Genomic DNA, 25,239 nt, shown 5'->3' with positions numbered 1-25,239 from the left:
AGCACTTCCAACTTACAGGCAGTACAGTAGTCAGAGAAACAACTTCAATTACACTAGAATGAATCCAGATCATGGTATATTCTACAAGACAACTGGCCTAGTCTCTTCAACATGCTGATGTCATGGAATTGTTTCATAAAAGGATGTGTGTGTGTAGGGTGGTGCTGTTAGAGATTTCAAGAGACAAAGACATATAAAAACTAACTGAAAGGTGTGTTCTTCAACTGGATTCAGGTTTTTTAAAAAAAGCCACAAAAGACAATTTTTGGACAACTAGAGAAATTTTAACATGGACTGGGTATTAGATACTGTTAAGGAAATATTGTTTATTTTGTTAGAAATGATAAGGCATAAAGTGCTATGGCATCTGTAACATACTTTACAACTTTAAAAAAGTTCCACTAAAATGTTTGTAATTATTAGGGACAGCCCGTGGCTCACTTGGGAGAGTGTGGTGCTGATAACACCAAGGCCATGGGTTCGGATCCCTATACGGGGATGGCCATTTAGCTCACTTGGGAGAGCGTGGTGCTGACAACACCAAGTCAATGGTTAAGATCCCCTTACCAGTCATCTTTAAAAAATAAATAAATAAAAATAAATAAATAAAATAAAATGTTTGTAATTATTGTAATGTACAAGGGGGATATATATGGGTGCTGACTATACCATTTTTTCTACTTTCTTCTATTCTGGAAATTTTCATAATAAAAAGAAAAAAATAAAATGAAAGGAAAAGAAATAATGAGATTAATCACAGAAAGTATTAGGAAAAAAACAGCATAACAGAAATTAATCTAAAAGCTGGTTCTTTGAAGTATAATAAAATACTTAATCAAGGAAAAATGTACAGAAAAATAGGCAATTAAAAATAATTAGAGAATCTACAGTTGTTTATGAGATTTTAAAGGCTACTTTACATAATTATGTTAATAAACATAAAATCTGGATAAAGCACAATTTTATTCTCATTACTAAAACTGTCTCAGAAAATAGATATGGTTACTAACCATAGAAGAAACCAAGAAAGTTATCAAAGATCTTATAAAGTCTTTCAAACATTTAGGGAGCAAATCATCACCTTAGTAACTGTTCTAGCCATTAACTGACAAAGGTCCATTTCTTGCTACCATACCATCGAATCCTGTTTTCTCATTGTTTCAATTTCTATAAGCACAGGAGTCTTTATGTTTATTTGAATATTTTATGGCAGGTTGGTTTTATATCATTTTATAAAATTGAGTGACACATGGGAAAACCAGAACTGCTAATCCTAGTGACAAAAATTACGGGCATCCCAAACTTAACAGAAAGTTGGAAATCATTAGATACTAAATGTGTCAAAGTGTTAATCACAGTAAGACACACAATAAATGTAAGCAACTGGAGAAGTTATTCACTTCTGACCACCACTACCTTCTACCTAGCCAGATCATTCCCTCTGGTATAACAACTACAATTCTTCGATCCTACTGCAACCTACAACACCATAAGCCTACCACCTTTTCAATGTTTTCACTCCTTACCCAATTTATATTCTATCATTCTTCATTACAAATGCTCCCTTGAATCCATCTTCAGTGTCCTTGCTTCTCTCCCTTTGTCATTCCAACTAGGAAAACTCCAACTCTAGTTAAATACATTTTAATGCTTATTCCACAACTAAAGCCATGAAGTCAACAATGGCTACAGAAAAAAACAATCACATTGACTATACTTTAAATTCATGCCCACTAACCTTAAGTGCGTCTTTGGTAGCATGGAATTCTACTTCTTTTCCATAATACTAGTTCACTCTTCTATTTTCCTATTTCATACCCTCTCCTTTCTAGTTAAATCTCCAAACTTCTACCATCACTCTCGGTTGAAGATCTTGCTTCAAATTTCACTAAGAAAATAGAATAAAAGGTGAAAAATCTCAACTTAATATCTACGTACCCACCTGCATTTGTCTTCATATGCTGTGCCTTGCCTTGAGTTTTGAAGAATAAACCACGTGTACTCACATGACCAGCTCTCCCAGTGGTGCTTTAAATTCCAACCCCTCACCCACTCATGCAACTCACTCCAGCAACTGTTTCTCCTGCATGTTCAATCTTTTCTTCCTACTAGACTATTCCCATCAACACACAAACATGCTACAATTTTTTCCTTTAGCTACTACTTCATTTGTCTGTCCCCAATTATAGAAAAACTTTTCAGAAAATTGTCTACACCTCTCCTTTCATTCTTTGTTGAACACAACTCACGCAGGCTTTCACCCCCGCTAGTCCACTGAACCTGTTCTTGTTAACTTCACTATTGCCTTCCAGGTTACTACGTAGTCAAGTTTTGGTGGTTATTTTACTTGATCATTTCACCATGAGCACCATTTAACACACCTGATACCCTCTCCTTCTTGAAATACCTTTTTTCCTTAACTTCTGAGACAAAATTTTCTCTTGATTTTCCTCCTGTTTCCCTCCTTCTTACATAGTGCTCTTTGCTGTTCCTCCTACTCTTCTTACCCCTAAACGCTGGAATGCCCCAAAGCTGTCCTGTTCTCTTTTCTATGAATACTCACTGTGATGGTGATTTCATTCAGTATTACTTCTGTAAGTACCATCTTTTTGCTAAATATTGCCAAATTTTTATCACTAACCCTGGAACTCCATCTCAGGCATCCATGTGCCTAATCTACATTTCCACTCGGATATCATTAGGTGTCTCTAATTAAATATGTCCCAAACCATACTGTTGATTTCCTGCTCCTTCTATAGTCTTCCCTGTTCTGGTAAAATGGTCCATCCATCTTTCCTTTTGCTCAGAAGTCATCCTGACCTCTTCTTCTCTCAAAGAAGTTATCTTGGACTTTTCTCCTTCTCTCAAAGTCCACATCTGATCCATCACCAAATCTTGCTGTCTCTATCTTCGCAAATTATCAGGATTTTTGCTGACCACTTCTATTGCTTCTACTCCAGTCCAAACCACTACCATCTCTTTCCTGTATTATTTGAACTGCCTCCTCAGTGGTATCTCAGCTTCCATCCTTGCCTCTCTACATTGTGGTGTCATCACAGCTGCCAGAATGATAGAGGTAAAAAAGATTATTTTACTTTTCAACCTAAAATTTCCCAGTGACCTCCCATTTCTCCAGAATCAAAGTCCTGACAGTGGTTGATAAGGTCATATATGAAGGAATGTCCTGTCAGCGTACTCTGAAGTTTTGGTACATTCATACAGTGGGAATTTATGCAGGTGCTAACGACTGATATGAAATATTCCATGATATATTGTTAAGCAAAAAAAAATTGCAAGTTTCAAAATAGCATATATATATTATGATTTCCACCTCTAGTTAGGATTTCAAGTAATCTATTTCCTTACTACTTTAGAGTTCTCTACATTGTTTGGATTTCCTGTATGTGATTTATCTTTTAAAAATACACAAAACAATAAATGTATTTTCATTCAAAAAAAAAAAAAAGTGGCATGTTGGTAAATTTTGGACACAAAGGGGCACATCTGCCTGTTGTCAACTCTTCATTTGTAGGCTCAGAACACGGTGGTGGAAATAGTGGTCAAGGGACTACCTATTCAGTGCTTAATGTAAATGCTCAGTTCCGTACACTCTGCAAATAATTCAAACTGCAAGATAGCCTATATTCTACCCAGCTACATGGTGGTGGCATGTTATTTTGGTGAAGTCTAATAACATAATAAAAATACAAAGGAATTTTCAGAAATCTTTTCCAAATATGATAAACCCACAAATTAACAAAGTAAAATGATTACCTATCTCCCTTTGGTCTTCTTTTTTGTAGTGTCTTCCCTTTGGGTCTTCTTTCGCTTCCTAAACAGGGGCTCCCACCAGGTCCTGTTACCCGTATTGATTCAAGGCCTTTGGAAGATTTTTTAAATGTGAATTCCACTGGTTCTCCTTCTTTTAGGCTTCTAAATCCTTCCATGAATAGTTTGCTCTGTAAAGAGTGGGAGGAAGAAGGAGAAGAGAAAAAGAAACCATGATTCTCACTACTTCATAAATTATCTCTGCAATTTTAAAATTAACAAAGCAAGATATTATGTTACCTATTACACAAGTATACAGTCTTTTTCCTCTTTAAGTTCAGAGAAACTTATACCATTTTAAAGTTTACTACTGCAATGCTGGCAGTGGGAAAATTACTATCATTTTTTAAGGCAATTTAGCAATACTTACAATAATTTAAATGAGCATTTTCTCTGACCAAGCAATTCCCTACAACAGACATACTCAAACCATGGTTCAAAAAAACTCAAAAAAGACATAACAGCACTGTCTGGTAAAAAAATTACAACTACCCTATTTAATCAATGGGACACTGATTAAATAAATTATAATAGAGCCATATAATGTAACAGTACTAAGCCATTAAAAGAAGTTTTTTTAGATCTACATGTATTGATGTGGGAAGATAAACATGTAATATTGTTGAGTAAAATAATTAGGGTTAAAGAACAGTATGTTTGCCATGATGCCATCTATGTAAAGTTTTCAAAAGACACATGTTTATTTATATAAAGATGTGGTCTGTAATAACAAACACTAAATCATAAAGAGTCATTTTCTCTAGTCCTGTTCTGGGAAAGTGGGGAAACTTTTTGGTATATACAGTACTGTAGTGTTTGAACTTTTTATAACTTGAAAGGAAATCAATTTTTAAAATTTGAAAGATAGTTGATTTTTAACAATCAAAAAAGTTTCCCGATTACAAAATTGTAACCTTGATTTCAAATATTGGCTCTACTCTTCCAACTCTACTCTTTTCATCAAAGTCAATGTGGAATTCAAAATATACTAAAAATAATTAAATCATTAGTTTTATTTATTTCTTCAAACCCCTTTGTGTATATTTTACAGATCTAATGTGTAATATCATGTTGTTTTTAAAGACTTTTCTGAATTTCGGGGCAAAAGGAAGAAAACAGAATATGATAAAAACCTTGGTTGAAGTCCAGTTTTTAAGTAAATAGTTATACTGCTGTTTATGTAAATTCAAGGGATTTGAATTCTAAGTAATAACAGTGGTTCTCAAAAAGACTCCATGAGGACAAATTAATTTGTGAAATGCAATCTGCTGTATCTCCTTGGGAGAATCACATTAGCATTATTAGTCTCAGAAATGTCTTCCCCTCCCCAACCCCTACCACAATAAAAATTTTGTTTAACTGTGTTTAACCCAGAAATTTCCCAATCTACTTGATTACAGAGCCCCTTCTAAGTACAGATGACAAGCATACTTATGGAAATAATAGACCTGAACATCTTCATTCCTTTCTCCCAAGACTGATTTTAAAGGCAGCTAAATAATTACATATAACCAAATCATCACAAGGAACAAACAAAAACAGCATTTCAAAGTTCAATACAATAGGAGACTATTCATTGTGAAAGTAAGATAATACACAAAAACAGGGTTATTAACTTGTTTCTAGTCCTGGTCACCTGACATAGTGAAATCCTTCATGCAGAAGTCTACAATCTGGCAGCACCTATTCTAGTGGTGTCTGATGGTATGTAGGAAAAAAAAAAATAACAACTGCCTACACTCTTTAAAATAAAAAATTATTATTTTTAAAGCTATGTATAAACACTTCTTTTGCTTTCATTTCTTCTCTCCCTTCCCATGCCAAAAAGTGCAGATTATTTCTCTTTTAAATCGGATGAAGTGGAGCACAGTTCAACTACTGAAATTATGAGAACAAGGAGACTCACTTTTAATTAGAGCTATCATGTTCATATGTTTTGTTTCTGTAACAAAATTCCTGTCACTTATTTATCTCCTCATAGTTACTATTGCACTTTCCTAAGAATTAGTGCATAGTTCCTAGCACACCAAATTAATTTGGTACACTTTCACCAATTTAATTTTATTTAATTTTCCTTTATCACAATCTTTGCTAGGTATTATTTCTAAGTGACCTGCTTTTCCAAATCTAAAGTAAAATTCTGGCTCTTATGGACTATTAAATTCTAATTCATGATATTCTGAAGGAATACTTTTAAAATTCTATCATATACACCCCACCTCCCCAAATTAGTTCATAAGGCTATTTAGATTCATAATACTTGACCAAAAGTAAAAATAAAAAAAACAATATCCCTAAGGAACTATAATCGCTTTCCAAGAAAAAAGACAAGAATTCAGAGAATATTCTCTCTTTGCTATTAGAGCAAATAGCTGCTACAAAGGTGGGAAAGATTTGTTCAATGGTGGGGAAGTAACTCATTATATTTGATCACAAAAATTAACTTCTCCCCTTGACTTGACAACTTTTATCAAAGGTTCCTCCATTTTTGAGTCACACCAGTAACAATCCTTACTTTTACCCAAACCATTTATTGAATCTTATGCGTTCTTACTTCATAATCTCTTTCATGTGCCCCCTCCATTTCATACGATTGTCATTACCCTACTCCAGGTCCTAACTATCCTCTACCAGAATAACAGATTTTTCATCGATATTTCAGCAGCAAATCTCCTACCTACTCCACAGCATCTCCTACACCTGCATATTCTCTCTGAATAAATCTTAGCCTGCTTGTCTGTCTCAAAAATCTACAATACTGCTCTTAGGTTGTTGGTGATATCCTTCATAATCTTACCTCTACTTATGTTTTCCAATTCCCTTCCCACTATTCTAAAACTCAACCCCTCAATTAGTAAAACCCTGACTTGAACTTCTTTGCAGAACTTTTTTTACCTTTGTATTTCATCTTACTCTTGTTGGGGACACACTCAACTAGTCACAGCTCTCTATCAAAAGCTTACTCAATCTTCAAGACACAGTTCAAATGATCTTTTCTGCAATCCTCTTCAATTCTCCCAAGCTGAAAATTCTGTCCTCTTTCATTTGGTTGATTCTTCTACATAGTACACTGCTATGTGATGCACATATTTGTATATGCCTTACCTCTTTTATTTGTGCTTTTTAATTTATCTCCGACTGAAGGCCAGAAATTGTGACGTATATCTTAGTATTTCCCAAAGGGCTTAGCATAATGCCTGCAAACAGCTATCACTCAATAAGTACTTAAAAGAATTCTAGATTTAGCAACAGTAAAAACCTTAAAGATTATCAGTCCAACTCCCATATGAAAAAAAAAAAACAAAACATGAACTGAACTCTAAGGGTGAGTGAGTTGTTCATGCAAAGTCAAATTTTCTGGCTCCTACTTCTACTACATAAAATAAATTCTCTTATTTTCAATGACACTGTATATGATACATTTGGAATAAAATACGGAAAGGATTATAATGGTTCAGGGTAATAATGCTATTTTCTGACTCCATTCAGAAGTTAATATGGACCTAATTTCCTTGTTCTCCTTTCTTATACTCATATCCTCCAAGGAAACCTCATCCACATTTGATATGCCTCACAATCCATGATGTTCTGCCTATCCCAATCAAGAATGCAGATTTATGCAGATTTTTGTTTAATTTCCATGTAACATCTACATAATGCAAGACTTTTGGTGCTTGGGCTTATACTTTCATCTGTACCATTTGTTTGAACAAAATAGAGGTTTACTCTCTATAGGAGAGAATCATAATTATTGAATGAATAAATGAACAAAGGAATGATCAAATGAATAAAGAATTTAGAAGAAACAACTGCATGTCTACTAAGATATCGTGGATTTACAGTAGGACAGGCCAAATTTGAATGTACACACATTAAGCTGGCTCATCTAACACCTCTAATTTGTGTTCTTCCTCCAACCATGTTAAGTTTCCCTATCTCCCACTTCCCTTTACTCCAATTTTAAAATTTCATTGTGGCACAAATTTATTTCAGAATTATAAAAATATTGGCTTTCCATTTCCTTGCTATATTCCCTTTCCTCCTCCTAACCATTTAAAAATGACTTTCAAAGAACAATAACAGGGATATGGAATCAAGTGAAAGCAATCCAAATGCTATACTTTATTTGCCAAGTATTTCTACCCTGGACTTCAGATAGCAATGGAAATACTTATCTCTCTTGGCACATGTTTTTTCTCTCCAACTAGACTGGGAAGGCACTGAAGTGTTGCTATGACTCAATACCTTATTCTCTTTAGAAATAAAAGTGCATTTTCTTCTCTAAGAAGCACAAGCTGACTTCCAGTTCAAGATGGCAGGCTGAACAGACATGTGCCTCACATTACCCTTAAAAAATCCACCAAAATGACAGTAAAATAATAAAAAGATATGAATTCATGATAAAAGAATGAGAGGGATGCCATCAGCAGAAAACATAATTCAACAAATTTCTAGAAGTCCAAGTGCTGACTGAAAACTCGGTTGAAAGAGCCACATCCTAGAAAACTACCAGAAGCAGCACTGTAGCAAAAAATAGAAACCAACATTCCTAACAGAACCCTGAGAAACTGCTCAGACACAATGTGCATGATGAAGAGCAAGAACAAAGAGTGGGCTTGAAAAGAGAGGGGTTAATGGAAGGTTTGTATAAGGACTATATACCCACTTCATCCTCTCACCTCTATTTCTATCTACTCCCATAAAAACAGCCAAACACTGCCTCAAGGCAAATAATATGAAGCTCCTCTCTAAACAGACTGAAGGAATATCCAGGCAATTGGTAAGATATTGGATCCTGTACACAAACTCCTATTCATTCTCATAGTCAGGAAGCCACTGGAGTGAGAGCAGGGCTTCATACCCACTAGACCTTAAGTCATTCCTATCCCTTCTTACCCCTCCTTTCATATACATATGAAGGGCCAACCAAGAATCACGAAACATGCAGCATAATTTAGAAAGGCCAAGATAAATGAGAACAAAATAAACTTTATACACCATCTAATTAGTACCTCTAGAGTTATTTGAGACAATATAACATCAATAAAACAAGATTTAAAAAAATCAGAGAATTAGAAAGCACTCTCAGGAAAATTAAAAATGATTCTTAAAATTAAGTGGGTTAGAAAAAAGTTTAGAAAGATTTAAAGATTTTTAATTTAAAAAATTTTTAAAATTTTTGAAGATTAGAAAAATTTAAATATTTAAGATTAGAAAAAATTAAGATTAGAAAGATTTAAAAGATTTAAAAGTTTAGAAAATCTCTAAGCGTATAGAATAAATAGATGAAAGAATGAAAGAGAAGGGGAGAGAGGGAGCGAGGGAGGAAAGAAGGAAAGAAGGAAGGAAGATATGACAGGAAAAATAAGAAATACAGAAGATAAATCCAAGAAGACAAATATTTGTGCTTGCTTCAGCAGCACATATACAAAAAGACAAATATTCAACTTTAACTTGAGTTCCAGGGAAAAAGAAAACAGAAAATAATGGAAAAGAATTTAATAATATAAGAAAATTTCCCAGAACTACAGGCAATAATACCAAGGACGGGTCTATACCAAGTGGAAGCATATGGAAACTTTTACATATGAAGTGTATTTTTGAGTGCATAAAGAGAAAGTGAGATTTTAATTGACATTCATTTAATAAAAAACAACCGACTACACCCAATTACTGCAAAATACAATTCTTTGCAATCTACAAGACCCATTCACCCAAATAGCCAATATGCTGGGCCATTAAAAAAAAAGTTTCAATACATTTCAGATGACCTTACAAAGCATATTCTCTAATCAAACAGAATTAAAATAGAAACCAATAAGATAATACAAAAGATTAATAATTATAAATATCTATAATTAATGCACTTTTGATTAACCTGGCAGATCAAATAATAAATCACAAGGAAGTTTTTAAAAATTTTTGAACTGAATGATAATGAAAAGTACAACATATCAAAATTTGTTGAATGCAGCCAAAACCATCCATAGTAGGAAATTTATAGATTTAAATGCTTACTTTAGAAAAAAGGGAGAGGTCTCAAATCAGTGTCATGGAGTTTCACTTCAAGAAGGTAGCAAAAAAAAGTGCAAAGCAAACTCAAAGTTGGTAGAAGGAAGAAAAATAATAGCATAAATCAATAAAATAGAGAAAAAAAAAAAAACAATAGAGAAAACTAAGAAAGCCAAAAGCTGGTGCTTTTCAAAATTGTTAAACCCTTAGGTAGATTGACAAAAGAAACACAGAACACAAATTACCAAAGTCAGAAATCGAAGAGGGCCTATCACTACCAATCCTACTGACATCAAAAGGATAACAAAGAAATATTATGAATAAATGACTGCCAATAAAATTGACACCTCAGAATAAATGGGCAATTCTTTGAAAATAAGACTTACCAAAATGGACACAGATGAAACAGAAAATAATAACCAAAAATAATACAAAATGAATATAATAAAATAAAATTCAACAAAAACTCTCAGCAAACTAGGAACAGAAGGAAGCTTCCTTAATCCACTAAGTGGCAGCTCTGAAAAATCTAAAGCTAAATCAAACTTAATAATGAAATATTGGGTATCTTCCTTCTCAGACTGGGAATAAGGCAAGGATGCTCAGTCTCATCCTCCCTATTCAACAACATGCTGGACGTCCTGGACATTGTAAAAAGAAAAAAAGCAGAAGTATTGGGAAAGAAAAAGCAAACCTGTCCCTATTTACAGATAATGTGACTATGTAGAATACCCTAGGAATCTTCAAAGCAATCATTAGAACTAATAAGCAAATTCAGCAAGTCTTATGATACAAGGTTACTATACAAAAGTCTATTGTATTTTTATGTTCTAACAGTAAACAATTGGAAAATAAAAATTTAAATACATACCACTTACAATAGATCACAAAACAAAACAACAGAGAAGTTATTAAATGAAAGCTGTGTAAGAACTTTACAGTGAAAACTACACAACAGTGCTAAGAGAAATTAAAGAATAGCTAGACAAGTGGGGTGATGCATCACTTAATGCATCACCCCACAGTATTGTATAGAAGATACAATACTGTTAAGTTGTGAATTCTCTTCAGTTTGATCTATAGATCCAACAAAATCCCAACCATAATTCCATCAGATTTCTTTTGTACAAAATGATAAGTTGATTCTAGAATTCATATAGAAATACTAAGGACAAAGTGTACAAAAGAACTTATCTATAGGACTTATACTACCTGACTGCAAGACTTAGTATAAAACTACAGTAATCAAGACAGGTTCTGTTATATGGGTTGATAAATACATCAAAGTAACAGAATATAGCCCAAAAGTAAACCCACTCTTATACAGTAATCTGACTTTTGACAAAGGTGCCACAGTAATATAATGAAGAAAAAATGTCTTTTTAATAAATGGTGCTGATATAATTTGACATCCATATAAAAAAAGTTCATCTTAATTCCTATCCCACACCAAAAATGTAATTTAATTTGACATGGATCATAGACCTAGTCAAAAAGCTACAACCATAAAGCTTTCAGAGAAAAACATAGGAAAATATATTTGAGACACTGGGATAGGCAAAGGTTTGTTAGGACACAGAAAGCAATAACTATGATACTTCATCAAAATTAAAAACTGGACATCAAAAGACACTGTTAAGAAAATAAATAGGGAAGACAGAATGAGGAGAAAATATTCACATTAACACATCTGACAGAGAACTGGTATCCAGCATATATAAAGAACTCTTATAACTCAATAATAAAAAAGATAAACAGCCCAATAAAAATGCCCCCCCCCCATGAACACATGTATAACTGTTGAAATCTCAGGAAGCTCTGTGCATTTGCTATGGACTGAATGTTTGTGTCCCTCCGAAGTTCATATGTTGAAGCCCTAATCCCCAGTTTGATGGTATTTGGAGTTGGAGCCTTTGGAAAGTAATTAGGTCATGAAGGTGGAGCCCTCATGAATGGAATCAGTGCCCTTATAAGAAAAGACACAAGAGACATGATCTCTCTCTCTCTCAGCCATGTAAGGACACAACAAAAGGGTGGCTGTTTGCAAACAGGAAGAGGGATCTCACCAGACACAGAAAATGCTGGCTCCTTGATCTTGGAATCAACTTCCAGAACTGTGAGAAACAAATGTTTGGTGTTTACACCACTCAATCTATGGTATTTGTTAATGGCTGCCTGAAATGGCTAAGACAGGATTGTGCCAGTGTCAACTTTATGGTTACAATATTGTACCACAGGTTCTACAAGATGTTAACATTAGGGGAGGAAGATTTGAAGGTCTCCCAAAGGATCTCCTGTATATATTTTTTTGCAACTTTCTAAGACTCTGTAATTATTTTAAAATAAAAAATATAAAAACTGGGGCGGGGGGGGGGAAGGCAGTAGGCTGGATTGGCCATAGTTTTCTGACTCCTGCTCGGGAGAGTCACATGTGAAAAAAAATCAAAGCTGTGACAGACTTTTTCATCAGAGAGAAAAGTTTTAAAAGACAAAAGGAATTACTTTGAAGAAAATGTTCATTTAAAAATCACATTTAATTTAGCCATCTTTTGCCCCTTTGTGATTTCCTTGTTAAGTAGGAAATTCCTGAATATGAAAAAAAATGAACCTTTGTCCCTATGCCACCACATCAAAAACAAATTAATTTGACAAGGAAATTGCTCAGTTTCTCTTACGAATGCTGAGACTATTCATTTTCCTGCCACATAATTCTCTAAATAACTTAAATTTAATGATAATAAGAATAAATCCAGTTCCATCCCCAAAAGGAGTCCTCCTTGACAGTTTTCCTATGGTTACAGCTCCACTGCCACCTATCAAAGCAGGGGGCAGTTTTTCTTCCAAAGATTCTATCTGTGACCTCCCCCCCAGCCTTCTCCACTTTGCGTTTATCCCAGCACCCCCTCCCCGGCATTATATTCAGCATACTCTCAGTCATGTGGATAATAAGACACTATTTAATCATGGAGCTTGTAGATCATGTCTAGAAGCAAAAGGTCTTCTAAAAACTAGACTGGTTGCAGTTGTGTAAATTCTAATGAAACGTAACTTAACTTTTAAAAATGAGCAAGACTTAAATAGATATGCGTATAAAAAAAGATATATGAATAGAAAACAGCACATGAAAGAGTACTCAACATAATTACCTTTTTCAAAAACGCAAATTAAAACCACAATACAATATACAATCACCAGAATGGCTTAAAAGTTGGTGGAGATGTAGAACAACTAGAACTTCAGAACTTCATTTACTGTTGGTAAAACGGTAGTACTTTGGAAAAAGTTCTGCAATCTTACAGAATTAAACATATTTCCCCTATAAACCTCGATTCCACCCCTAGGTATTTATCACAGACTTCTGTGCCAACATATGTAATAGGTTTATCCATAATAGCCCAAAACTGGGAACAGCATGGATATCCTTCAGTAACAGAACAGATAAGCAAATTTTGCTATGTACACACAAGAGAACACTATGGAGCAATAAAAAGGAATTAATTACTGGAATATACATTATAATACGTGACAAGAACTATGAAGGGTCTCTGATTTTACTCAAGTGCAAGCTAACAAATTAGCCTGCCGAAATTTCACAGATGCTGGTAGAATGCAAGACACTACAGGGTCAGAGACAACGGACAGTTTATTATTCAGAGCAATAGCAGTAGCCAAAATATCAGCATTTTTGTTGCTGGCTCTACAAGCTCCAATTCCCACAAGGTGATGTAGGAATTGAAATCTACATCAGATAAGGTCACATAAACGCACACCCAGAGAGCTGTATTACAAGAGAGGAGCACTGACCTTAGGGAACCTGAATTTTTTATAATGGGCAGTATGTATGCTTGCTCTTTACTCTGGAAGCAACACAGTCTGTGTGTTCCAAGGCTGCTTGCTATATAAACATCCTTGAAAAGACAGTCCAGAACAAAAGTGGGTCACTGTGTTACTCACAAAACATGCAGAAATCTGAGTGAGAGACCCAGGGAAAATTATCTCCCAACAATACCAAGCGAAAGAAGCTTTCTAAAAAATTAGTAGAGACTGTGTGATTACACTTCTTTGAAGTTCTAGAATACACAAAACTAACGTATGGTAGGAAAAAACTTAGAACAGTTGTTGCCTGTATATGGGTGTGTGGTTTGACTGATGAGGGACATGAGGGATCTTTTTGGAGTAATGGTACAAAAGTGTAGACATTTGACAGAGTCATTGAATAGTGCACTTACAATTTGTGCTTTTCATTACATATCTATTTTACCTCAAAAAAGATATTAAACTCTAGTTAATGATGTGCATGCTGAATGATTTAGGAGAGTGTACTGATATCTGCAACTTCTTCTGAAATGCATCAAAAAGAAGATAAATGATTCATAGAGGGATAATAGATGTAAAGTTGTACGGAAAAAAATAGAAAATGTCTATTTTCTAGATTATACAATCTAAATAATGGTGCTCACTGTTAAAATTCTTTCAACTTTTTTGTATGTTTCAAATTTCTCATTTAAAAATCTTGGAAAAATACATTTTTTGACACTGAGATACTTCATGGGTGAGAAATATCATGGTATGCTGAAATTTAAATTTAAAAACAAGAAAGTAACATGTTTATGGAAGCCCTTATCGTTCTTATCTTTATAACGTATTTGGTAAGACTGGCATGTACATGGCATTATATTGGAGACTACCAACAAATTTTAAACTAACATTCTGGTGATTTATAATCTGACATTTTATATTACTCAAATACAGAAACTGGAAAAGGGGAAAAGGTGGATGGAGAGAGAGAGAATAAGCATAACGAAACTGAGGATAAATTGATATAAAAATTTGAAGTGAATCTGCAGAATTATTTTCAGATTCTACGCTCTTGACCAATGTGCTGATGCCTGAATTTGAAAGGCAGCAGGAAAGTGATTTAGAAACCAACACATGGGAGTACATATCATGAGACAAAAGAGAACAATTGATATAGAGAACCTGTTCTCTTTTTATGCTTGTTTTCTGAAAGAAATTACACTTAATCCTTTCCTGCAAGGCAGTTTTCACCCTCTGCATGGAGGTGATTTGGCTTTAAGAATAGTGTGCTATTCACTCTTTATTACAATGATGGTTGATGGGGATAGGTAGTAGAGAAGATGAATCAACAAGAAGTACCCACTTTCCTTTTAGAGCTAAGGAAAAATCAGGACTTCTCAAGCTGCGCAGGTAACAAAAAAAAATTCACACTTACCTTTCTGGCTTTATCCAATGTAAAACCAACAAGAACCACCCCCCACCACCACCAAAAAACACAAAAACTCATCTCTCCCTCCTACCCAATTCCACCCTTGCTTATCCCCACGTGAAGCTTTTTGAAAGAGTGATTTCTTAACTGTTCTATTCTCAAAAGGAAATACTCAGAGATTCTAAAATAATTTATTTGAATTTCTATTTTTAAATATATTTTTAAAGGATCTTAAAATCTGTAATACATAATAACATGCACTACTGCACACTCAAAATTAAGTCAATGAAATCCCTAACAGAAATATCAGGTTGATATTTCTTGCGTGTGCAAATTTCAGAATAGCTTCTACCATTATCTTTCAGTACATGTATTAAAATTTGTGCTTTTGATTTAGAATACTACAACTCAGTATTGCTCTTTCAATTAAAATCTCTGGCTTGTACATGGCCACTTACATATACACACACAAATCATAAAAGTACAGTTACTATTATACATACATGCAATATTCACAAATATGGCAAGGCCAAAACACAGAATGTAATCGTCAGTTGCTGATGAACAAATTATAACAAGACATATTATGTGCTCATATCTTGAGAGTTCTTCTCAGGTGAATATTAGTGTGTGTCTGAACTGAAATAAGTATTCTTAAAGCTCGAAATGGTTTTCTATTTTTTGATGAAAACCAGGACATCAAAAAAGAAATGCGCCCACTCATTAAACCAAGGTAAAACAAATTCCAATGAACTAGCAATAACTAATTCTTCAACTGTTTCCACTATGTGGACAATACATAAATGAAAACAGTATGCTCAAAACTTTTATATGGGGCCGGCCCCATGGCTCACTTGGGAGAGTGCGGCGCTGGTAGCACTGAGGCCACGGGTTCGGATCCTATATAGGGATGGCCGGTGCGCTCACTGGCTGTGCAGACGACACCATGCCAAGGGTTGCGATCCCCTTCCCAGTCAGGGGGGAAAAAAAAAAAAAAACATATGAAGTTATTATTCAATGGCAAGCAAATATTACAACAGTTATTTGATGTTGGGGTGATACTTTATGAAAATAAAAATTGCCCAAACATTTGTGTGTTTCAAATAATGAAATTTAGCAAAGTCTTCGTATGGTCATGATCAAGATAGAATGCCAGTTTCAAACACAGAATGAAGTTTATTTTTAGTGTAAATCAAACAACTTAGTGATCTGGAAAACAAAATTATACCATTTGAAATAACCTATTACATTGATTATGAGGGAAAAACAGGCATGGACAGGAAAAATGCTCACTGATTTAGCAATGTGGTGTTATAATGTTACCGGGCTTACAAATGCAGATAATGTCAGCAATAAAATTCAAACTCAAAGTTTGAACATAAAGCATAAATGTGACTATTTGAAATTTTATCGGACAGAGGACCCTAACATTTTTGAGGTGGTTTTTTTGGTTATGTTTTGTTTGTTTTTGCTTGCAGCTGGCCTTGAGGTGTTTTTAAATGACAACATAGAATAATTTATAATTTTTTTTTTTTTTTGTCGTTTTTTTCGTGACCGGCACTCAGCCAGTGAGTGCACTGGTCAGTCCTATATAGGATCCGAACCCGCGGCGGGAGCGTCGCCGCGCTCCCAGCGCAGCACTCTACCAAGTGCGCCACGGGCTCGGCCCGAATAATTTATAATTTAAAAAAATATTTTAAAATACATGTTTATTTTCAATCATTAAAGAACATTTAAGTTAGCTGAGGAATTTGTTCATTTAAAATGTCCAAATTAGACATTTATAATTCAGTGATGCAAATGGTTAGTTGTTAAACATGAATATTGTCAGTGATTTAACACAGAAACAAAAATGTCCTACAATTCTTTCAAGTTTTTCAATCTGTTTCAATGAAGAGTACCTTTACCTTATTTCTCTTAAACTGCTACTGAGCAAAATAGCTCCCATCTTTTATGGAATACTAATTTTTTTTATTAACACTACATTTATTTAACAAGTTGTAAGGAGTAAGTGACAATTATTTTTTTCAGCAGCTGGCTGGTAGGGGGATCTGAACACTTGACTTTCATGTTATAACACTGTGCTCTAACCAACTGAGCTAACAGGCCAGCCTGTGAGTGACAATTCTTAAACCTCCTTGAATTTGAAACTGAAAGAACCTTAGACCTCCCACTCTTGGAAAATACAAATATTATAAAACTCATGAAAATAGCAAGAGCATAAATAAATTATAGAACATGCATAAGTGGAATGCCATTGTGGTAGTTGTTACAGTTATTACGGTTGCCCTCTCCTTCAGGGCAAAAGGGATGCTTATAATTATTTCCATACTGTCTTTTAAGTTAGGAATGAGCACGTGACTTACTATGGCTAATGAAATGTGGCTTGGGTATTTTGGGGTAGAACCCTTAAAAGCTACTGCACAATCTATTGCATCCGCCTTTCCTTCCTCAAAAATTATGGAAGCAAGTTTCAAGATGGAGCCTTCCTTAGTTTGAATCCTGAAGTAAGCACTATGAGTAGAAGGCCCCACAGACCACATTGGACATGTAAGAGAGAGCAAAACTTTCACTGTACTATACCACTGAAAATTTGAGGTTGTATGTTAGCAAAACATAACCTAGACTATCCTGAGTGTTACAAAAATTGGAACTTAGAAGTGAGTTGTGGTCATATCAAAATCCTAAAATATCTGGCATTATCTTAGGGACTGGTAAGTAAAAATTATACTGAATAGCTATCCATGCTATGTAGTGTCAAAGCATTTAGTAAAACTGTCAAACAACAAAATGGCTAGGTAACTCTTAAAAATGAACAGCCAAGAAGCACCAACATTTCAACATACGAGAAAGGAGCCAAAACAAGCAAACAGAAAGAAAGAGCCTGGAGGAAACAATATCGGGAGAAGAATTCTTTAAAAACTGCAATTAATATCTTCAGGTACATGAAAGATAATAATGTATCCATGAAACAAGTCAGGAGTCTCCTAGAAAAAGAAAGAGCTCTGAGAAACTGAATTATCACTACAGAGAGAGAGAAAAAAAAAAAAGCAGAAGTGTTAGAAAATTGACAAAATACTCCCAAAAAACTCACAAAGACAAAAATGATGAACAACAAGAGTGAAAAGATTAAAATAAATACAGCATCCACCACTAGCAGTTACAGAAAGAGAGAACTAAGAAAAAAGGAGAAGACTTTATTGAAAATAGTTACAAGAACAGGACATGAATTTTCATACTGAAAGGATCAAGTCATGAAAAAAATTAGTTAAAAAACACGCAAATCACTTTGAAACCTCGGAGGAACCCAGGATGGAGAAAAAAAAAAACCCTAAGGAAGAAAGAAAAAAAGAGGGTGGGGTCTCATAAAAAAGAATAAGAATCAGAAGGGTAATTTGGCTTCTCAATGGCAACAATGGACACAAGAAAATAACAGATACATACTTTCAAAATTGTGAGGGAAAAATATTTCCATATGAATTCTATACCTAGCCAAACTATCAGACAGAGTCTTGAAAACTTCATCTCCTTAATTACCCTTTCTTATGGGATGTGTCCCATCAAAACATGGGAGAAACCCAAGAAAGATGAAAACATAAGATCCAGAAATAGTAAAGAGGCAAAGGAAATTCCCCAGATGACAGTAAAGCAAAGCATGCGGATAATACCTATCAAGCAGGCCAGTATAGAAAAAGAGCTTAGATTGGAGCAAGAGTGTGGTAAGTTACAGGAAAGATGCTCCAAGTCAAAACAAAAAACAAAAAAACGAACAAAAAAAAACCCAGAAAAGAAACAAAACTGGCAGATGATCTGATATGTTTGAAGCTACTGAAAGTAGATTTCTAGTTCTGTTCATGATTTTGGAGACACATTAATAATATGGAAGGGTACTTTAAAAAGTTCGTGGAAAGATTTGTATTACCTTTTAATTCTATTTTCCACATACTTATTTTGCTTCATTTTCTATGTAGAAAATGAAGCAAAATAAAAAGGCAATTATAACTCCAAAAGCTGTTCTGTGTTAAAAAAAAGAAAAAAAGCAATCACAGTATACTGTGATTTTGCTGTAAACAATTATGCAGCTACAATAAAATAAATACTAAATATTGACTCAACCCATCATGCTAAGCTTTTTTTTTTTGGAAGAAGAGTGGAAGAAGTGATGTAAATGAGCTAAATCCTCATCTCCCTCAGTAGGAAGTCTACAGATAATATCTGCAGAGAGAAAAAGATAAAACGTAAGAAACTTGGCAATAAATACCAAAAGAAATAGCTACACAATTTAAATTTGCTTGTTTGTATAAAAAAAGATGTTGGAGTGGGCAAGAAAGAAGCATAGGATTGCTTTTCCCTTTTTCCTTCTAAGCCCTGTAGAACTATTTGATTTTTTTAACTTATTACTTTGTAAAATTAAATTTAAAAAAAACCAAAAACTTGGTCTCTATGCTTTAGCTATATATACCTCACATACCAATGTCTTTGTACATGCTACTCACTCTTCCTGGAATACCCTTCTACTACTCACTTCTTCACAACTGGCAGGTGTCTCAGTTAAACAACCTTTCTTTTTGCTTTCATAATACCTGGTACACATCTATTACCCATTCTTACGTCTTTTTCCTTGACTTGACTGCAAGCTCCAGATCATATCACTTAATTTCATCCATCAACAAAAAAACTGAAGCAGATACGTAACTTAGTCAAGGTCACACAGCTAGTTAATCAGAAGAAATGCTACTGAAATCCAAATCTGCATGACTACACAACTAATGAAGGTTTTCATGCAAAAGAAGTGAATACAATGAAAACAATTAATTTGGCTGGCTGATTAGCTTACTTGGGAGAGCTTGGTGCTGAGAACACCAAGGTCAAGGGTTTGGATCCCTCAGATCTCAGATCCCCCCTGTGCTAGCTGCAAACAAAACAAAACAAAAAAAGCAAAGACAAAAAAAATAAAGCAATTAATTTAAGAAAACCTGCTCCAACTCAAGACCAAGAGAGTCCTTGATTCTGGGCAGTGGTTTATGGTTTCTATATTAACTGCTCTATCTTAAAATAATTTTTAATAAGGGCAGGGTTCTCTTAGCAGCTTCATGAATACCTTCTTTGGCTCTTTGTATTACCTTTTCCATTTGAAACTATAGGTCTTTTATAAAAGTTGTACCTGAAGAAACAAAATGCCCAGAATTAACTATTATAACAATAGGGATTTAAAAAAAATATCTCATTTAAACCTACAATTTAGAGATGAAGAAAATAAATCCCAAACTAACTTGCCCAAAACCTTACAACTATTTAGAGGCAAAGCTGTGACAAGATCACATGCTTCCTGTCTTCAAGGTTAGTGCTCTTTTTCACAACCTACACAATGCTGTTGCCCACATGCCCAATTTTATAGTATTTTATAGCATAACACAGGATATCTCTATTACTGATTACCTTGAATGAAACTGTGCTGACTACTGCCAAAGTCACTAGAACATCTGCCCAATTAGAAAAAAACATGATAGCTTCTCTTCAATAAACTTACACTTTAAAAGCCAGGGATGAGGCAATATTGACGACCTCAACAGATATACGCTTTAGAGGAGCACTGATCAATAAGACTTCATGCAATGATAGATATGTTCTATATTTGCTCTATCCAAGATAGTAGCTTAAACTAACTAGCCATGTGGCTACTGGGCACTTGAAATACTGTTAACGCCACTGAGGAATCAAATAGTTTATTTAATTTTTATTAATTTCAATTTAAATAGCTATCTAGGCCTAGGGACTGCCATCTTGGACAGCATGTTCTAGAGTTATGTGACAGTCTGAGCTCCTCTGCAAACAAGGGTTGAAAACAGATTCCATCTCTACACTGTTCAATCCTATTAATGTAGAAGTAACATAGATAGTGACTATTTTTATTCACCTGACATCTTCAAGTTTCAATCTATGTATCAGAGAACAGGATATTCTATGCCATGGGGGAAAATCTTTATGGCTGTCGTAAGGTTGAGCAAAGAATGAACAAACCCTCCTCCTCTAAAAAAATCAGAGGATCTCTTCAAGTACCCAGCCTGCTCCAATGATCACAGAAGGGTCACAAAGCCCCAGGGGATCTTTACAGGCATGAAACAAGTTCTACAACTCTGCTCTAATTCTTCCACTGAATAAGTCACTGGATACATGTAATGTCCCAGCTTCACCATATTACGGTTTTATATAATATAAATTGTTCCAAATAACCAAACACAAAAGAAAAAGATGCAATTTCAAGCAAGGTTTTCATTAATTTATGATTGTGCTATGTACTTTTGCCCCTCAGACCCCCTCTTCTCTAATATTTAAATACTTGTCTAAAAAAAATATTTCCAGCTAAGGATATGGATCTTTTTTATTATCAAGAAAAACTTGGAGAAGAGTTCATATTATTCTTAGAGATATCATAGTTATCTCCTGAATTAGCTCCTCATCTTTCCGTACTACTGTTTTCATTTCTATATTTCTATTAGTATACTTCCCCATACTTATTTTTCCCTGTCTTCTCTATCCATTTGTTCATCACACTTCACTAACCTTGTTAATTATTCTCCCCGTCTCTCACACATGTCCCTTTTCCCATAGAATCCTGATAATTTTTTTTCTGACACTCATCAAACCTAAACAGTATTTTGGAAATGCACTATCTGCTGTTAGAAAAAAAAAAAAAAAAAAACATACATAGGGATTATTAGTCTCTAAATGCACTCAAAATTCTCTCATCTTTGGCATCTAGCTCTGTGAAGGCCCACAGGGTCATAGATAAGAGAATATGTGCCTGGTTCAACACAGTCAGTTACTACCATAAATAAGTCAGGCATAAATATTGCTGACAGTAGGAAGTCCAGACTAGCATATACTACAAAAAGAAATGCCATCTTCCAGTATAAAAAAACCATGATTTGTGTATATTCCAAGGCCAAATGATTTATATGTATTCCACAGGCACAGCATGTAGACAGTATACATATCCACATAAGTGTGGCAGTTCACTTGCTTAAAAAATACATAGTAGTAACTCAGGGCCAGAGCCACCAGACAGGCTTCAAAAACATTTTAATGGGAATGGGTATCTGATCAACCTATAAGTATCCTCTTATTTACTATCTGTATAGGATGGTGGCAACGAGTGAAGCAACAGTAGCTACAGGTCAAAGGCTTCTGACAGGTTGAAGATAAAAAATTGAAAATACAAATAATATATAAAATATATACATAAATGTCAACATAATTATACATGCTTTTACACCTATCTGTAAACTATTTCTAAAATTTAAGGGAATTAGTAAAATGAATTGGAGTACAAAGATATGGAACTCTCTGAACACAAGAGGTGATGTAATCAAAATAATTTGAATCAGTAGATTGACCTTGGTCATATTACTTAAGCTCTCTGTATAATATTAATATCCAATAGGGGGTGGTTGTAAGAATTAGATGAGTTAATTAATATATGACAACTGCTTGGAACAGTACCTGGTATGCAGTAAATCTTGCACTTAGTCATTAGTATTCTAGGTTAAGGAAGCATTTTCTGTTTTTTTAAGTTTAATAAACATTTTTAATCCAAGTTCTGCTTATTCTTTTTTCATATCCTTTAATTCATAAACGTAAATGATTTTCCCTAGTAAATTCAAAATACCAGTGTAACAGAAACACTGTTACAACATAGCTCTTTATTAAATCGATGGAGGTCTCTTGAACAGTTAGCCTGTAACAGCAAAACCAGTTCCGACTTGAAATTAGCATTCAAAGGCGACTTTGCATGTAAACGTGTTAACATTTTTAAGTGTTCATAAGTGACTGCTATCGCTTCCCCCCCCATCATCACACATAGTAGCTACAGGTTCATGTTAGAAAATACAGATAAGAAAAACAGAGGGTAAAAATCACCTGAAATCCTACCACACCACTGTCACTATTTTTTTCTTTTTACCATTTTGTTACCACTATTACATAAATTTCTCTTCATTCACACATATACAGAGATAGATGGAAATATAACTTCTTTCAAAACACTGCACTCCTACTATACCCAATGTTTTATATTCCAGTTTTTTTATTTAGGAAGGTAACATGAATATCTTTCCACTGCATTAAACATTTTTTTTTTTTTTTTTTTTGGTGGCTGGCCGGTATGGGGATCCAAACTCTTGACCTTGGTGTTATCAGCACCATGCTCTCCCAAGTGAACCACCCGCCAGCCCTGCATTAAACATTTTAAGGCGGTGATTTTAGCAGCCAAATGTGCCCCCTCCTCCACCTTTTTTCCAGGTAAACTCTTATTTGAAACTCCTGTATACAACAAATAGACTGATAACACCAATGTTAAGCAACAGTTTGGATCCCTACACTGACCAGTTGCCCAAAAAACAAACCAAAAAACAGAGACTAAGCTGCTCTGGTTGAAGCAGAACAGAAACGTGCTTGGCCTCCCTCTCTCCTGGCGGTCCTCAAAGTATCGCCAAGGAAATCACTGGAACTTCTGAATACGGTTTAACAATCTAGTTTTAAAACTTCATTTGTTCACACTGGCTATACAGTATCCCATTACACTGATGTTCATAATTTAACTAATCACCTAATGATGACATTTAGTTGTTTCTAATTCTTTGTTATCATATAAGTGCTATAATAAATATCTCTGTGCATATCTATCCTTATTTACATGCTTTTGACACAGATTGCCAAATTATACTCTAAGAAACCTGTACCAGTATATATTTCTGTCAGAGATATAATTATTTGAATAATTATTGGAATTATATGAATATATACTTCTATATTCATAGTTTTTTTCTGACGCTCATCAAACCTAACCAATATTTTGGAAATACACTATCTGCTGTTATATTTCTGCCAGAGATATGTCCATTTCTCTGCAACTTTGCCAACATCAGGTATTATGATTAAAGTAGTACTAATAACAACAACTTTGCCAAACTTTCAACTATTAAGTGCTATTTTCAACTTACATTTCTTTAATTTCTGTATTTATACTTTGGTGAATTTCCATGTTCCTGTCCTTTGCCCATTTCCTATTATAAGGATGCTTGGTTTTTTTTACTAATTCGCCAAAGTTCTTTATACTGCAAAGATATTAACCCTTTGTCTGTGTATTATAAATACAATCTACCTTTCAATTTCCTAACAAGTTTCTACAAACTATTTCAGTCTAATTAATAATAAAAATATAGTTAAAATGACAAAGGTCCCTGGTCATGCACAATTTCCAGAAAATTATCTGGTTTATTCTTCATATACATACATATTTAATTTATACATAATTTACTCACTTTACTTCAATGTATAAGATCCCAATGTGTAAGGAAATTGTCTTTATAAAATTAAAATATACTTTAAATAAAAGATTTCACTCATTAAATAGCCATCATTATTTTCATAAATAATAGGTCATCTAAATAAAAAATTGACTTTAAGTATCATCAGTGAATGATTAATGACATAGGATTCTAAGAGGAAATGAAGAGACAAGAAGAAATTAATTTTTTATCATATAGTTATGACACAGCTGGTAATGTTAGAGAGAAAAAGCAGTTAAATATAAATGATGACGGTCAACAAATTTTAAAATCACAAATAATTTAACTATTACTGTCTATACTTTTCAATAAACTATTATACTAAGTAAAACTAGACAAAATAAATCAGCTAATCCTAAATTATTATGTTCATTGTTAAAGTATATTCCCTATTAAAGTCTAACACCAAAAAATCTAAATGAAATGACAGTAAAAAAAGTTAATAAATTTTCATCCTTCTTTTAGTTGAACTTCATGCTTTATGAATGAAGTGTAGTCTCAGGACTTCAATTACAAGATAGGTTAAATTCTACTGCAAGGAACTTAAATTATTTCTAGGTTTTTTCCTTGTGGGGTTTTACAACATGAAACACTTCTTAGAAACATGAATTAGGTATTTTTAAAAATATTCTTTTATAGTATAGTTTGATCTGTATTACATATTCTATCTAAAACTATTCTATTTATAATTTTTAAAAATTAGACAACAAAAGTACTTAACTTTAAAGCATAAAAAGATTTTAAACAATCTTTCAACAATCAGGTTTCTCCAATAATGGAAACTCTCTCTCCTCAGTTTATTATTGTGTATAAATAAGAAAA

General features: G+C 34.0%; 1 protein-coding gene across 2 annotated transcripts in view; it reads right to left on the bottom strand.

Moving 5' to 3' along the window:
- Positions 1-25,239, bottom strand: part of LIN28B (lin-28 homolog B) — a 107,782-nt gene that overhangs the window by 46,612 nt on the left and 35,931 nt on the right. For both annotated transcript variants that reach the window (XM_063096065.1, XM_063096066.1), the window contains exon 3: positions 3,775-3,959. In XM_063096065.1, the coding sequence (XP_062952135.1) occupies positions 3,775-3,959 (185 nt within the window). The remainder of the gene's footprint in view (positions 1-3,774; positions 3,960-25,239) is intronic.

Source organism: Cynocephalus volans, chromosome 5, assembly GCF_027409185.1.
Source record: "Cynocephalus volans isolate mCynVol1 chromosome 5, mCynVol1.pri, whole genome shotgun sequence".
In the NCBI taxonomy this organism is placed as follows: Eukaryota; Metazoa; Chordata; class Mammalia; order Dermoptera; family Cynocephalidae; genus Cynocephalus; species Cynocephalus volans.
This window is presented reverse-complemented; position numbering and strand designations above follow the sequence as displayed.